General features: G+C 18.4%; 2 protein-coding genes and 1 pseudogene across 2 annotated transcripts, besides 1 other annotated feature; 1 reads left to right on the top strand and 2 right to left on the bottom strand.

The window, feature by feature from the left end:
* Nucleotides 1–1,079: 1,079 nt before the first annotated feature.
* PRELSG_0937000 (conserved Plasmodium protein, unknown function) lies at nucleotides 1,080–3,710 on the bottom strand (the record flags this gene model as incomplete). The annotated part of the gene is made up of 1 exon (XM_028676819.1): nucleotides 1,080–3,710. One exon carries the CDS (start codon nucleotides 3,708–3,710, stop codon nucleotides 1,080–1,082), a length of 2,631 nt encoding a protein of 876 aa, XP_028533270.1.
* A 1,850-nt stretch (nucleotides 3,711–5,560) lies between these two features.
* Nucleotides 5,561–8,112, top strand: PRELSG_0936900 (AAA family ATPase, putative; the record flags this gene model as incomplete). Its single annotated transcript, XM_028676818.1, has 7 exons — nucleotides 5,561–6,557; nucleotides 6,837–7,133; nucleotides 7,213–7,319; nucleotides 7,440–7,508; nucleotides 7,578–7,609; nucleotides 7,683–7,785; nucleotides 7,975–8,112. The coding sequence occupies 7 exons, from the start codon at nucleotides 5,561–5,563 to the stop codon at nucleotides 8,110–8,112; spliced, it is 1,743 nt and encodes a 580-aa protein (XP_028533269.1).
* Nucleotides 8,113–8,565: 453 nt separating this feature from the next.
* PRELSG_0936850 lies at nucleotides 8,566–12,812 on the bottom strand (annotated as a pseudogene).
* Nucleotides 8,566–12,812: a sequence feature (hypothetical protein, pseudogene).
* Nucleotides 12,813–13,514: the final 702 nt, after the last annotated feature.

The raw sequence follows: 13,514 nt of genomic DNA, 5'->3' as shown, positions 1-13,514 counted from the left end.
CTATATACAAAATTTATTATGATTTGTTAATATATATTAATTTTTATATCTCACGTTATTTTGTTAACTTTTCTTTATTCCCACTTTTATATATTTAAACATGTTCATTTATATGATACATTTACATTTTTAAATTTAATTTTTTTATTTTTTTATAAATATGTGAATATATACAAATTATATTGTCTTTTTTACTCCATTAAAGCGAAATATTATAATTTTTTTTTTTTTTATATATTATAAATGAAAAATATAACTATTAATTCAAAGTTATCGCATTTTTAGTTTTTAAATTTTATTTTTGTTTTCATTCATGGAAATAACTGTTTCTATATTTCATATTCTAGGCATATTTTTAATAAAAAAGACCTTCGTAAAATTTCATTTTTCGTATTAAGAATAATTTTTCTATATATATATATATATATATATATATCATAAACACATATTTCCTTTTTTTTTCTTTATTTTTTTATATGTTTTAATTTTGTGCCTTATAGCGTTTTTACACCCTAAATTTTTTATATGATTATAAATAGTTTTTGTGTTTTAATTGAAAATGAGAATTATTCAAAAAAACACATTACAAACATTCATTAGAATGACAAATATATGATTTAAAAAAAAAGAAAAATATTTATAAACTCTCATTAAATTTGCAAATTAAAAACAGATATATGTATAGAAATATTTAATAGGAATTTATATTGTGAAACGAAGAAATTATGTTGAATTTTCTTAATATGTTAAGAAAATTCCTTTTGTAAAATTTTAAAAAATTAGAGGTCACATAAAAAAAGTAAGTATAAAAATAAAAATAAAAAAAATTAAAACAAAGTAGTTAGATGCTAATTTTAAAAATATAGCTTAGACAAAAAATTTTCTATTAAATATTTTTTATTGTTAAAATTGTAATTAAATGAAAGCAACAACGTAAAATAATTTTTTTTTTGAAAAAAATTTTTACTTTTTTTTTTATTAAACTTTTCATATTAACAATTTTTTATATTTTTATTTTTATATATCTTAGAAGAATTTTTTTTTTTTATCCCAATTTTCATTTTTCTTTTTTTTTAATTCTACAATATCCTACTTGGCATTTTCCTTTCACATAAGTTGTATTTTTGAAACAATTCTTTTAAGGGATCCTTTTTTCTTGGGATTATATGACCATTTTTTATGATCATTGCATCAAAATCATAATTATTTGTTTTTTTTATTGGATTAAATTCGATTTTGGGTAATTTTTTTTTTTTTTTTTCATTTTTAAAATTTTGTAGATTTGATGTATTTACCCCTTTATTAAATTTTTTTGTTTTAAAATTTATTTGAATCCCAACAGTTCTTCTGAATATTTTGTTGGAATTATATTTTTCCTTATCTGTATTATTTACATTTGATAAATGATAGGGATTCTTATATAAAAAAATTCCATTTTTTAAATTATTTTGTTTATTTGACGTCAAATTGTTACTGTACTTAGGGTTATAATAATTAGGTCTATATTTAATACTATTTTTTTCATCTGTATTAATAGTTGCTTGGTAGCTTTTATAATTTGTTTTATTTATAAATGATGGTTTTATTAGACCTTTAGTTTCTAAATATCCGTTGAATTTCATTGTATTTTTATTTATATGACTATTAGATACATTTGTATTGGGGCATTTATTTTGATATTGATAATTATTAACATTATTATTTTCATATTCAATATTTGATAATTCAGAAAAATTTACTCTTTCATTCGAACTATTCTCACTTTCTATGATAAATGATTTTGCTTTTTCTTTTTCATTATTATTTTTTTTTTTTTCTTCGTTTGATTCTTCATATTTTTTTATTTTATCTTGCTTGTTTAGATAATCAAAAACAGATAATCTTTTTTTATTTAAATCAAATAAATCAAATTTATTTTCATTTATTTCTCCTTTTTTTATTGTTTCATCTTCTTTAGTATCCTTAATTATGTCGTTATTATTATATTTCTCAGAAATATCATATGATGTTCCTTTTTTTAGTATATTAGCACTATTTTGTGAAGGAAATTTTTCTTTTTGGAAACTCTTCTTTTTCTCATTTCTAAATTTTTTTTTATTTATTATTGTTTCTGGTTCCATTAAATTTTCTTTACCATTATTAATTGTACTTTTTTTTTTTAATTTTTCATCTTTTTTTTTTTTCTCTTTTTCACATTTTTCATTATTATCAGTTGATTTATATTTTATCATTTTTTTACTTATAATATCATGTTCTTCTATTACTTTACTAATTTTTTTTACTTTTTCATTCTTTTCTGCTTTTATTTCCTTTTTTTTTTTATTATTTTTTATCTCTTCAATTTCATTATCTTTTTTTTCTTTTTCTTTTTCCTTTTCTTTTTCTTGTTGTTGTTCTTGTTCTTCTTGTTCTTGTTCTTGTTCTTGTTCTTCTTCTTCTTCTTCTTCTTCTTCTTCTTCTTCTTCTTCTTCTTCTTCCTCTTGTCCTTCCTTATATTTTTCTTCTTGTTTTTCTTCTTGTTCTTCCTCTTGTTCTTCCTTATGTTTTTCTTCTTGTTCTTCCTTATGTTTTTCTTCTTGTTTTTCTTCTTGTTCTTCCTCTTGTTCTTCCTCTTGTTCTTCCTTATGTTTTTCTTCTTGTTGTTCTTGTTGTTCTTCTTGTTTTTCATCTTGTTGTTCTTCCTCTTGTTCTTCCTCTTGTTCTTCTTCTTGTTCTTCTTCTTGTTCTTGTTGTTCTTGTTGTTCTTCTTCCTCTTGTTCTTCTTCTTGTTCTTCTTCTTGTTCTTCTTCTTGTTCTTCTTCTTGTTCTTCTTCCTCTTGTTCTTCTTCCTCTTGTTCTTCTTCCTCTTGTTCTTCTTCCTCTTGTTCTTCTTCCTCTTGTTCTTCTTCCTCTTGTTCTTCTTCTTGTTCTTCTTTTCCTTCATATTTCTCTCCATGCATTTTTTTTTCCACTGAAAACATTACATTTGTATCATTTTCTTCATTAGATAATTCCCTTTTTCCTATTGTATTATCATAAAATTCTATTTGTATGCCACTTTTCTCTTCTGCATTTTCATTTATATCTGTGTTGTTCATAATTTTTTCTGTATCAAAACTTTGTTTCGATTCAGTTTTGATATTAATTTTATAAATTTCGCAAAATTCTCCACTATTTTCATAATTAATTTTATCTACATAACTATCACTGAATTCGCAACTTTCAAAATTATCAGAATTATTTCTTAGATAATTTTTTTCTGAAATATTTTCATTTATCTCACTATTTTTTCTACTACTTTCAGTTGAACGTACCTCTTTAATTTCATTATTTCCAAGATTCTCTAAATGCTCACAATTTATATTTAAATATTCATTTTTCATAAGATAACTTTTTCTTCTTTCAAAATAGTTATTAAATTCTGAATTTTCATTTTCTGCATTAATATTTGAATTGTTTTCTATATCATCATAAATTTGTTCTGAAGAATGTGAATCACTGTCCAATGAGTGCACATTATTTTGCATATTTTCTTTTTGTATTTTATTATTTTTTAAAATTCTTACATTCTCATTTTTTAATTCACTTTCTTGTGACTTTTTCTTTAACAAATTTTCTGTTTTAATATTCCCCTTTATATCATTGTCTTTATATTCACAATATTCAGTCTCATTAAAAATTATATTTTGTTTATTTTTCATTTCCGTTTTGTCATCAATTTCTTTACTCATTTTTATGACACCTTTTTATTTGCAATGGACTTTTTTTTAAGTAAAACAGTTTTGATTAAATTTTTTTTTTTTTTTTATAAATTTTAAAATATGACTATTGAAAAAATTAAACGTATTTAAAATTTTTTAGAACCAAGAAAAAGAAAAAAAAAACAGAAATAAAATATATTAAAAGTATGTATATTTCTGACCTGTTCTCTTTTTTACAACTTTTAATAAATGAACACAAAAATTATTTTAGTATAAATATAGCGTGTGTTATAAAAATTAACATAAAAAATGTGTTTATCAACTTATTTAGTATATAATGTCGAAAATAGCTTTTTTTTTTTTTTTTAAATTGTTGTAAAAAAGGAGATCCTGTTCAGAATTAAAATAAAATACATGTTATCTTTCAAAAAAACATCCAATTAAAAACTCAAAAAAAAAAGAAAAATTATAATTTATTAGTCCCTTAAAATTTTTTATTAAATTAGTTTCTTAATTTAAATATTTAATTTTTATTATTTTTTTTTGTTACATTTGAGAAGGAGCTTATTAATCATTTTGTCTTAATTTTTCAAAATTCTCATTACAATTTAAGGGAGAAGATGTCGGTTTATATACACTCATAATCATATATATATATTTTAAAGTTTAATAAAAAGAATCTCATTAAAGTTATTTCTTTTAAAATTAATTTTTTTTTTTATATCATTTTTATTAAATTAAATTGAATTTTGTTCATTTAAAATTAATACACAGCAATTTTTAAAAATAAAATTCTTAATTTATATCTAATATTATAAAATTAAAAATGAACATTCAAATAAAATAGCATATAGTTTACAAGGATTAACTATTTTTCATGAAAATAGACTAAATTTTTTAGTAATGTAAGAGAGTAATAATTAAAAATTCCTTTTTTTTTTCAACTATAGAAAAAATGATAACATAATTATTATACACCTTTAAAAAATATAAATATCTTGTTAAAATATCAAATTCTCTTACCCTTGAGAACTTCATTCAATTCAAATTTGCTTTCTAATTCATATTACTAAATTATTACCGATGTAAATATTTTACAAAATATTTACTTTCAAATTAAAATATATTCACATATATAATTCATAATTTTCCTTAAGACAACTATACATTTACTAATAGCATTTGTCCCTCTTAGTATTTTATAAAAGAAAAAAAATTATTTTATGTTTCAAGTATTAATATTACTTTATTCCTGTTATAATTAAGTAGTTCGTATAATATATATACTTACATTTTTTATTAGTAAATTAAAAATGAAATTTTTCCTTTATATTTTAAAATAAATTTACATTTTTTATAAAATATGAGGGAAATGTACATAAAAGTTCTGGAGTATGTACATCTATTATAATTTTTTTTTTTTAATAGTGTGAAATATTAAATTCTTATAGTTTCATAAAGTATAGCGGTACATGTTTTTTTCTATTTAAAGATGAATAAATTATATATATATGTATTTTTTCTTATAATAGATGAAAAAGAATGTCCAATATAAATAATAAAATGAGGAGGACCCTACCATTTTTATTTTTTTTGTCACACTAATAAACCTACAAATATATTTAATTTTTCTATAGAACAAAAAATTTAAAAAAGACATATGCCATGTAATTCTTTTTAATTGAATCATTACATGTTAATAATTTGAACAAAAATGAAAAAAGAGAAAAATCCAAGAAGCAAAATTTCCATGTACAAAATTTATTTAATTTTTTTTTCTTTATAAATAAAATATTTTATCTACGTTTTTTCATTTTTTTTAAAAGAGAGAACAACAAAAATCGTATATATATTTATTTGAAATAAAAATAATACTAAAGATGAATCTTAGTGAAAAAAGAATTCCATTATGTTGTGAAATATGTTTAAAAAATGAAAGAGATGTATCAAATGAAATGATAAAAATAGCAGCTCACAAATGGCTATTTTCATTAGGAATAACTATAACATTAGGTAGACATGATCCCAATAAGATAATTTGTGAAATATTAAATAAATATTGTGATTATATAGTTATTGAACCAGCTATACCTATAAAAATAATAAAGGAGTATAATGAAAACTACGAAAATAATATGTATGGAAAATCATCTGCAACGCATTATTCGATTTATGAAATAAATACATATGATAATTTAAACATTAATAATAAAGATAATTTGAAAAAAAAGGAAATTTATACAAATAATTTAATAGCAAATGAAATAGATTCTAATAATATGAATAATGATAAAAGTATAATTCTAAAAAAAAAAGATATTTTAAGTAGCCCTAACAATTTAGTTAGCTCTCTTGCTGTTTCCCCAAATATTGTTTACTCATCACCGTTTTGTAATGAAATAAAAAAAAAAGAGGAATTAAAAAATTCGTTTAATCTATTATTTACTATACCTATTATAGGTGAAAAGTCTATATCATCAATGGAAGAAGATCCAATAATATTACCAAATTTTTGTTGTATAGTAAATGTAGTGACATATTATAAAAATGATGAATTCATGGAAGAGCAATTTAATGAGCCAAGTGAAAATGAAGATGATGAGAAAAAAAACATTCCCATTTATTCTCAATATATATTGCCTCATTTACGTTTCCATAAATTATGGGATAGTTTATACTATGAAGAGAATATAAAAAAAGATTTATTAGAATATGTATCTGCATTAATGTTATTTGCTAACAAAAAAATTGATTGTAATTTAATAAATTATAATCATCTTGTATTGCTGTATGGGCCACCTGGAACAGGAAAGACATCTTTATGTAAAGCATTAGCTAATAAAATTTGTATTCGTTTATCCAACATATATACAACTGGTTATATTAAAAAAAAAAAATTATTTTTATTTTATATACTATATATATATATATATATATTATTTTATTTTTCTTTAAAAATCCATAAGTAATTTTCTCATTGAAAAAGTTATAGAATTATACTAGCGATGAGAAATTTATTCTTTTTTTTTTTTTTTTAAATATATAATTTATTTTTATATACATATATATATATGTGTTTAAGAAAGCAAAAATTTACATACATCTATAAAAAATTTTTGTAAACACAAAAATAAACAATAGTATTTTTTTTTAAAGGTATTTTGATTGAACTAAACACGCATACTTTATTTTCAAAATGGTATAGTGAATCAGGAAAACAAGTTTTAAAGCTATTTAATAAGATTAAAAAGATAATAAGTGATTATGAGGAAAATGATATTTTTATTTGCTTATTAATAGATGAAGTCGAGAGTTTATCTTCTGATAGAAAAAGATCTATTGATAGCACGGAACCCTCAGATAGTATAAGAGTTGTAAATACTTTATTAACTCAAATTGATTCTTTAAAATATTATCATAATACTTTACTTCTAACGACATCTAATATTTCAGGTAAAACGAAACAAAATAATATATATATATATATATATATATATATATATATACATGTATATCTTTTTTTTTTTTAAAGAAATGATCGATGATGCTTTTATTGATAGAGTTGATTTAAAACAATTCATAGGTTTACCAAGTGAGGAGTGTAGATATGAAATTTATAGAGATTGTATAGATGAATTAGTAATATTCTATTAATCTCTTTTACATTTATAAAATTCTAATTTTATTTATTATTCATTTATATATAATTTACTTATTTGTTTTATATTTTTTTTTTCCTTTATTTTTTTTTTTTCACAGATAGAAAAAGGAATAATATTTTTTTCATCAAAAATACCAAATTATCAAAGAATTCAAAAGCTATTGAAAGTAAGAATTTAACAAATTTTCATTTTGAATGAATGTAAATTCATTACATTTTTTCATTTTATTTTATAGAATGAAAAAGATAAAATAAAGGAGGAGTATATGTAATATATTAAAATTAAAACAATTTTGTCTATAAAAAAGTGAAAGAAATTTTTTTTTTTTTTTCTTTATTAGATATGGAAATGAACTATTAAAATGCGCAAAGGAGAGCAATGGGTTTAGTGGTAGATGCTTAAGGAGGATACCCTTTCAAGCTTATGCTTATTTTTGTCAAGCTGTAATCAATTTAATACATATAAAAAGATATTATATTTATGAATTACATACATTTTGTAATTAAAGGAATATTTTTTAAAATGTATAAAAAAAGAAATTTTGTTATACAAGTTCAAATTATTAATATAATAAAATGAAGTAAATTGACTTTTACCTTTTTATTATTAAATTCTGTTATTTATTTTTTCAGACCTTGCGTTTTTATAATTCTACAAATAATAATCAGCATAATGTTTCAATTTCTCTTGAAGAATTTTTAGTAGCACTTCAAAAGGCTATTAAAAAAGAAATCATAAATAAAAATAAATTGTTAGAGCAAAAAGCTTAAGACCTTGTATTTTATATTTTTCATTATCTATAAAAAAAAAAAAAATAGTGCCGAAATTATTTTTTTTAATTTCTTACATTAGCATTAATCAACACACGAAAGTTTTTTTTTTTTTAAAACTTCTTTAATTTATATAATATTTTAATATTTTTATTTTATTCAAATAAAAATCTTTTAATTTGTTGTAGTATATATTTCTTTTCTTTTATCAAAATTAAAATATATAAAAAAATAAAAATTTCAAAATGATATAGTTTTTACAATAAAAATATATAAATATATGCATGAAATAGATTATGTATACAGATATATGTTTATATACATACAATAACTATATTATAAATAATATATAGATATTTCTTTAATTACCTATATATAATAAATATAAAACTAAAAAAAATTATAAGTTTAAAATAATAAAAACAAAAAAATTTTTTTTTTCTTTTTATGTTTGATATTCTCAATTTATACCATTTATTTCTCTTTCCTTTTTTAAAAGATTTATATGCATTTTTAATTAATTAATTTGAAAAAATATAAAAAATAAATAGATATTCATAAAATACTCTTTATAAAGGATATATTTATTTGAAATATATGAAATAAATTTATTATAAATTTTTAAGAAAAGGATTTCAAATTTTTTTAATAAATCATCTATTTTATTTGATTTAAAGTAAAAACCTAATTCAATAGAATATAATATGAATTTTAAATAGCTCTTATTTTTGTTGTTAAAGGAGGAAATATTATTTTCTGATAGAAGTTTAGAAAAGGAATCATATGTTTTCAATATATTCTTATTATTATATAGAAAAGAATTATTTTTTGAATCTTTTTTTATTTCTTTGTTTTGAAAAGCATTTAAAGGATATGCCAAAATGATAAATTTATCTTGAATTACAATTTTCTTTTCTATAAATATGCATATACCTGGAATTTTTACTTTTATTATTAAAGAACTTTTTAATGTTATTTTTTCAAGAATTTTTTGACTTTTTTTTTCATTTAAAAAATTTGACAAAAATATTATTTTTTTCTTCTTTTTCTAAACATCAAAAATTTTTATTGTTCTATTTATTATAAATTGTTTTAATCTGTTATTTGATTTGTATTTTGGATACTCAATACTTTAAAAGGTATAAATATTCTATTTTTGTGTATATTAACAAAAAAATTGTAGTTAAATTATATTTTAATTTTTTTTTCGTTCGTTGTTTTTTTTAGTAAATTGAATTCCTTTTTTATATTAAATAAAATACGTTTATATATGTAGATATTCAATCTGTTTATATTCAAATTTGAATATACTAAAAAAAAAAAAAAGGATACTTTTTTTTATTGAAATTGTAAATAAAATTATTACAACAGTAACTTGCAAGTAATTAGAATCTTCTAATATTCTTAATATCTTATTTTTGATATTTAGTGAGCGAAAATTGCAAAATAATTTTGTTGATATGTATATATTTTTTTTTCTTACTTGTTAAAATGTATTCTTGTTTATACTTATCTATATGTTTTTCATTATATAACTTTTGTATAACTTATTAATTTAAATAGTTCTTCTGAAAAGCCTATTTTCCCTTTTATTGGAGATTCAAGAGAGTTTAATTCCATTTGAATTTTATGATAATTTTTATTTCTGTTTCATTGCAGGAAGATAAGGAGTAGTTTTTTTTTTCAGAACATTTTGCATAATGATATAAGAAATATTCATCCTTATTTCTTAATGAATCATAATGATTACTGTTAGTTTTAATATGTGATACTCTATGAGTGGGGATGTGATTATTTTCTAATTTTACAAAGGGTTCGTTAGATATAGCTATATATAAGGAATAAAAACAAAATAATAAGGAATATTCATTAAAAAAAGAAAACTTTATTCCTGATTGGTAAATAATAAACTTGAAGACGTTTTTATTTTTAATATAATTTTTAATCTCTTCTTTAATTCTTTTTTCTAAGTATATTTTTAATTTTAGAATAAAAATTTGAATTTGTTTATTTTTTAAATGAAATGGAAATGAAAATTAAAGATATTTTTTTAAATTTTACAGGAATAATTTCATCTTTCAATTTTCTATTTTCTATTTTCATCAATTAAGAATTTTTTATTATAGTAAAAGATAAGATCATTAATTAATTGTATTTCATTGTTAAATTTATTACTGTAAGGAAAATAATTTTTATAATCAACATAAAAATAGTATCTGCGAAATAATTTTTTTCTACAAAGATATAATTCACTCATTTAGAATCCCTTTTGTTTTTCTTTTATAAATGATTTTATTGATATATTTTTTATCTTACTATATATTTTATTTTCATATTAAAAATCAACTAAAGCTAAAAAAACACCAATGTAACATTTCTGCTGAACTAAATTAAATAAATTAGGAATATATCTTTTCAAATTGATCTTTTCATATAAAATATACAATTCGTTTATATTTAAATTAAAATATCTAGCTACTTTGTTATTAGATTTCATAAAACTTTTGATAGTATTTATATATGTAAAAACACCACTTTTTAATTGTTTTTTTTTTTTTTTTTTTAAATTACCAATGGGTTTGTATTTGAGGGAAAATTATCACAGAAATTATTTTCATTAAATATAGAAAAATATTTGATTTTACACTAATATATATCAGTTTCCTCATTTTTTTCTTTAACTACCATTAATATTATTATAATTAGAAATATCATTCCTATTATTATATATGTAATTATTTGTTATAAAATTATCTCCTTTTAATTTTTTATAATTATCTTATTTTTCTCCATCATAATATAATTTTTTTTCGATTTGCAATTATAAATATTGTAAAAATTTTGTAGTCTTCTATTATTTCTAAGAATATGTTCAAATTTATTTTCATTTAAATTATAAGTTTCATAGCAATATGTTTTTTTAGTTTTTTTATTATTATGAAATATTAAATCTGTTTCTGAAAAAAAATATTTTTTTCCTTTTAAATAAAAAGTTTTATAATATTTTATGTTTTTATCAATTTTATTACTGCTGATTAAATTATATTTTTTAAAAAAATCAATAATTAACTAAAATAAAATGAATTTATTTCATTATTATTACACTTTGTTATTTTACTAAATTTCATAAAAATGCCAGAAAAAAAATAATTTCCCCATTTGTTCCTTTTATAGTCAAATAGATTATCGCATTTGTTTTTTATTTATATTTTCCTATATATATTACTTAAAATATCATATTCACTTTTATATTTTATTTAGTTATCATTCATTTAAAGTCTTGCTCTTTTACCTTTTTCTGTACTATTATATATTGCAAATATTTTCTTCTATTTTCATTTATAGATTTATTTTTTTCTTTTACTTATGATTTAATAATATTATTATTCCTTGAAATATTCTGATTAGAAAGTTTTAAAAAATCTATAATGATGTACTTCGATTTATAATAACTATTCTTTCAATTTTTTTTTCATTTCTTAAGTTAATATATTTATTTACTACTAAAATGAGTGCACTATTAATATTTATATATAAAATTTTATCAAAAAATAAGATTAAATGAAATGGATAAGGATTGTTTGTATGTTCATCTACATTTATCTCATAATCAAATGAGATCTTAAAGAAAATTTCCTTCTTATTTATTTTATCTATTTTATTTATCTTATAATTTTTTCTTTTATATATCTTATTTATGTTTTTTTTATCATTTATTAGAATTGTTACATTTTGGAATTTCCCTTGGTAATTGATATCTTTTTTTGAAATATTTTCAAAATTCTTGTTAATATATTTACTATTATTGTTATTTCTAGCTTCCTCTTTGTATGATTATTTATGAATTCAAATTTTTTGCTTTTAATAAGTATAAAAAGAGAATTTTTACAATTTTTAGTAAGCTACTATAAAAAGAGTATATTTCTTTCATAAAAAAATGAAATTTCTTTTATTTTTAAAACAATATTGATTTTATTAAAATTGGAAAATGTAACATATATATTTGTGTATTTAAAATTAATATTAGGTACATATCTTATAAACCATCCAAATATATCATTGAATATGTTATTGTTTGTTAAAAACTAGGATAGTAAAAGGAACTTTTTTTTTTCATAACAATTATCAAATTTCTTGTTTATATTGAAGTATTGGAATATATTTAAATTCTTCAATTTTTTTTTTAAATTTTTATATAACTTCATATGTATATACTATTATATATAAATTATTTTTTAAATAATAATGAGATAATGTCTAAATCGAATTTACATTTCTCTTTTTTCTTCCATTTTAAAAATTTAGTTACGTTATTTTTAACTTACTATGAAATAATAATTTTTTTTTCCATAGAAAATAAAATATTTATTTATTTTATTTTTATTTTTTATTCTTTCTTCATTTTCTTCTAATTTAAACACCATAATTTCACCATCTATTATTATTATTTCTCACTTAAAAAAAGAAAATTGAATACAACTTTTTATAGTAATATGCTTAAAATAAAAAGGAAAATAGTAAAGTTTTAATTTTTTTTAATTAATCTACAATCTAAAACAATATTTTCTAAAATAATTCTATCAAATAATCCTTCAAACATTAAGCACTCTTTTAAATTTAAAACATAAAATTTTTTTATTAACTTTCCTTAATACATTAAAATCAACGTAGCTTAATATATTATGCCATAATCTTATAAAAAAAAGGCATTATTATATAAAAAATAAAAATAAAAAATAATTAATATTATTTTATGAAATTTAATAAAAAGATATATCTAAGAAAATTTAAAACTTAATTTTTTTTACCGAACATGTATAATTTTATTTGTTTTTTATTGGGAATACAATTTTTTCTATTATAAATTTTTATTTATATTTTATTATAATTTTGTTTTCCCTTTTTTCTTAATCTTTTTTATACATATATTTCCTTAAAAATGTGCTTTAATAGTACTTAAATTGTTTCAATTAAAAATAAGAATATGTAATCACATTCTTGAAGTAATAGAACAAAAAATAAAAAAAATGAAATGCCTTAGTTTTAAAGGGAAAATATTTAGATTTTAAAACTTTTTTATCTTTAAATAATTACAAATATATAATAAAAATAGTTTATTAAATAGAGTACATATATTATATTATTAATTATTATTTTATTTTAATGGACTTAAAGGGAGAAAAAAAATTTTTTTCAAATTCATTTATGTATCCTTTTATACTTAATAAAATTATGGAAAATGAAAATATTTTTATATTTCAAAAATATTTTTGATATAATTTCCTATTGACAAAAAAAAAGTAAATAAATTTATCTTTATAAAACAATTTAATTTATTATTATTTTTTTTTACTTTTTACTTTATTCTTTTTTTTTTTATTTATTAATAATAATTCTATATC

This window comes from Plasmodium relictum (genome assembly GCF_900005765.1).
Source record: "Plasmodium relictum strain SGS1 genome assembly, chromosome: 9".
In the NCBI taxonomy this organism is placed as follows: domain Eukaryota; phylum Apicomplexa; class Aconoidasida; order Haemosporida; family Plasmodiidae; genus Plasmodium; species Plasmodium relictum.
This window is presented reverse-complemented; position numbering and strand designations above follow the sequence as displayed.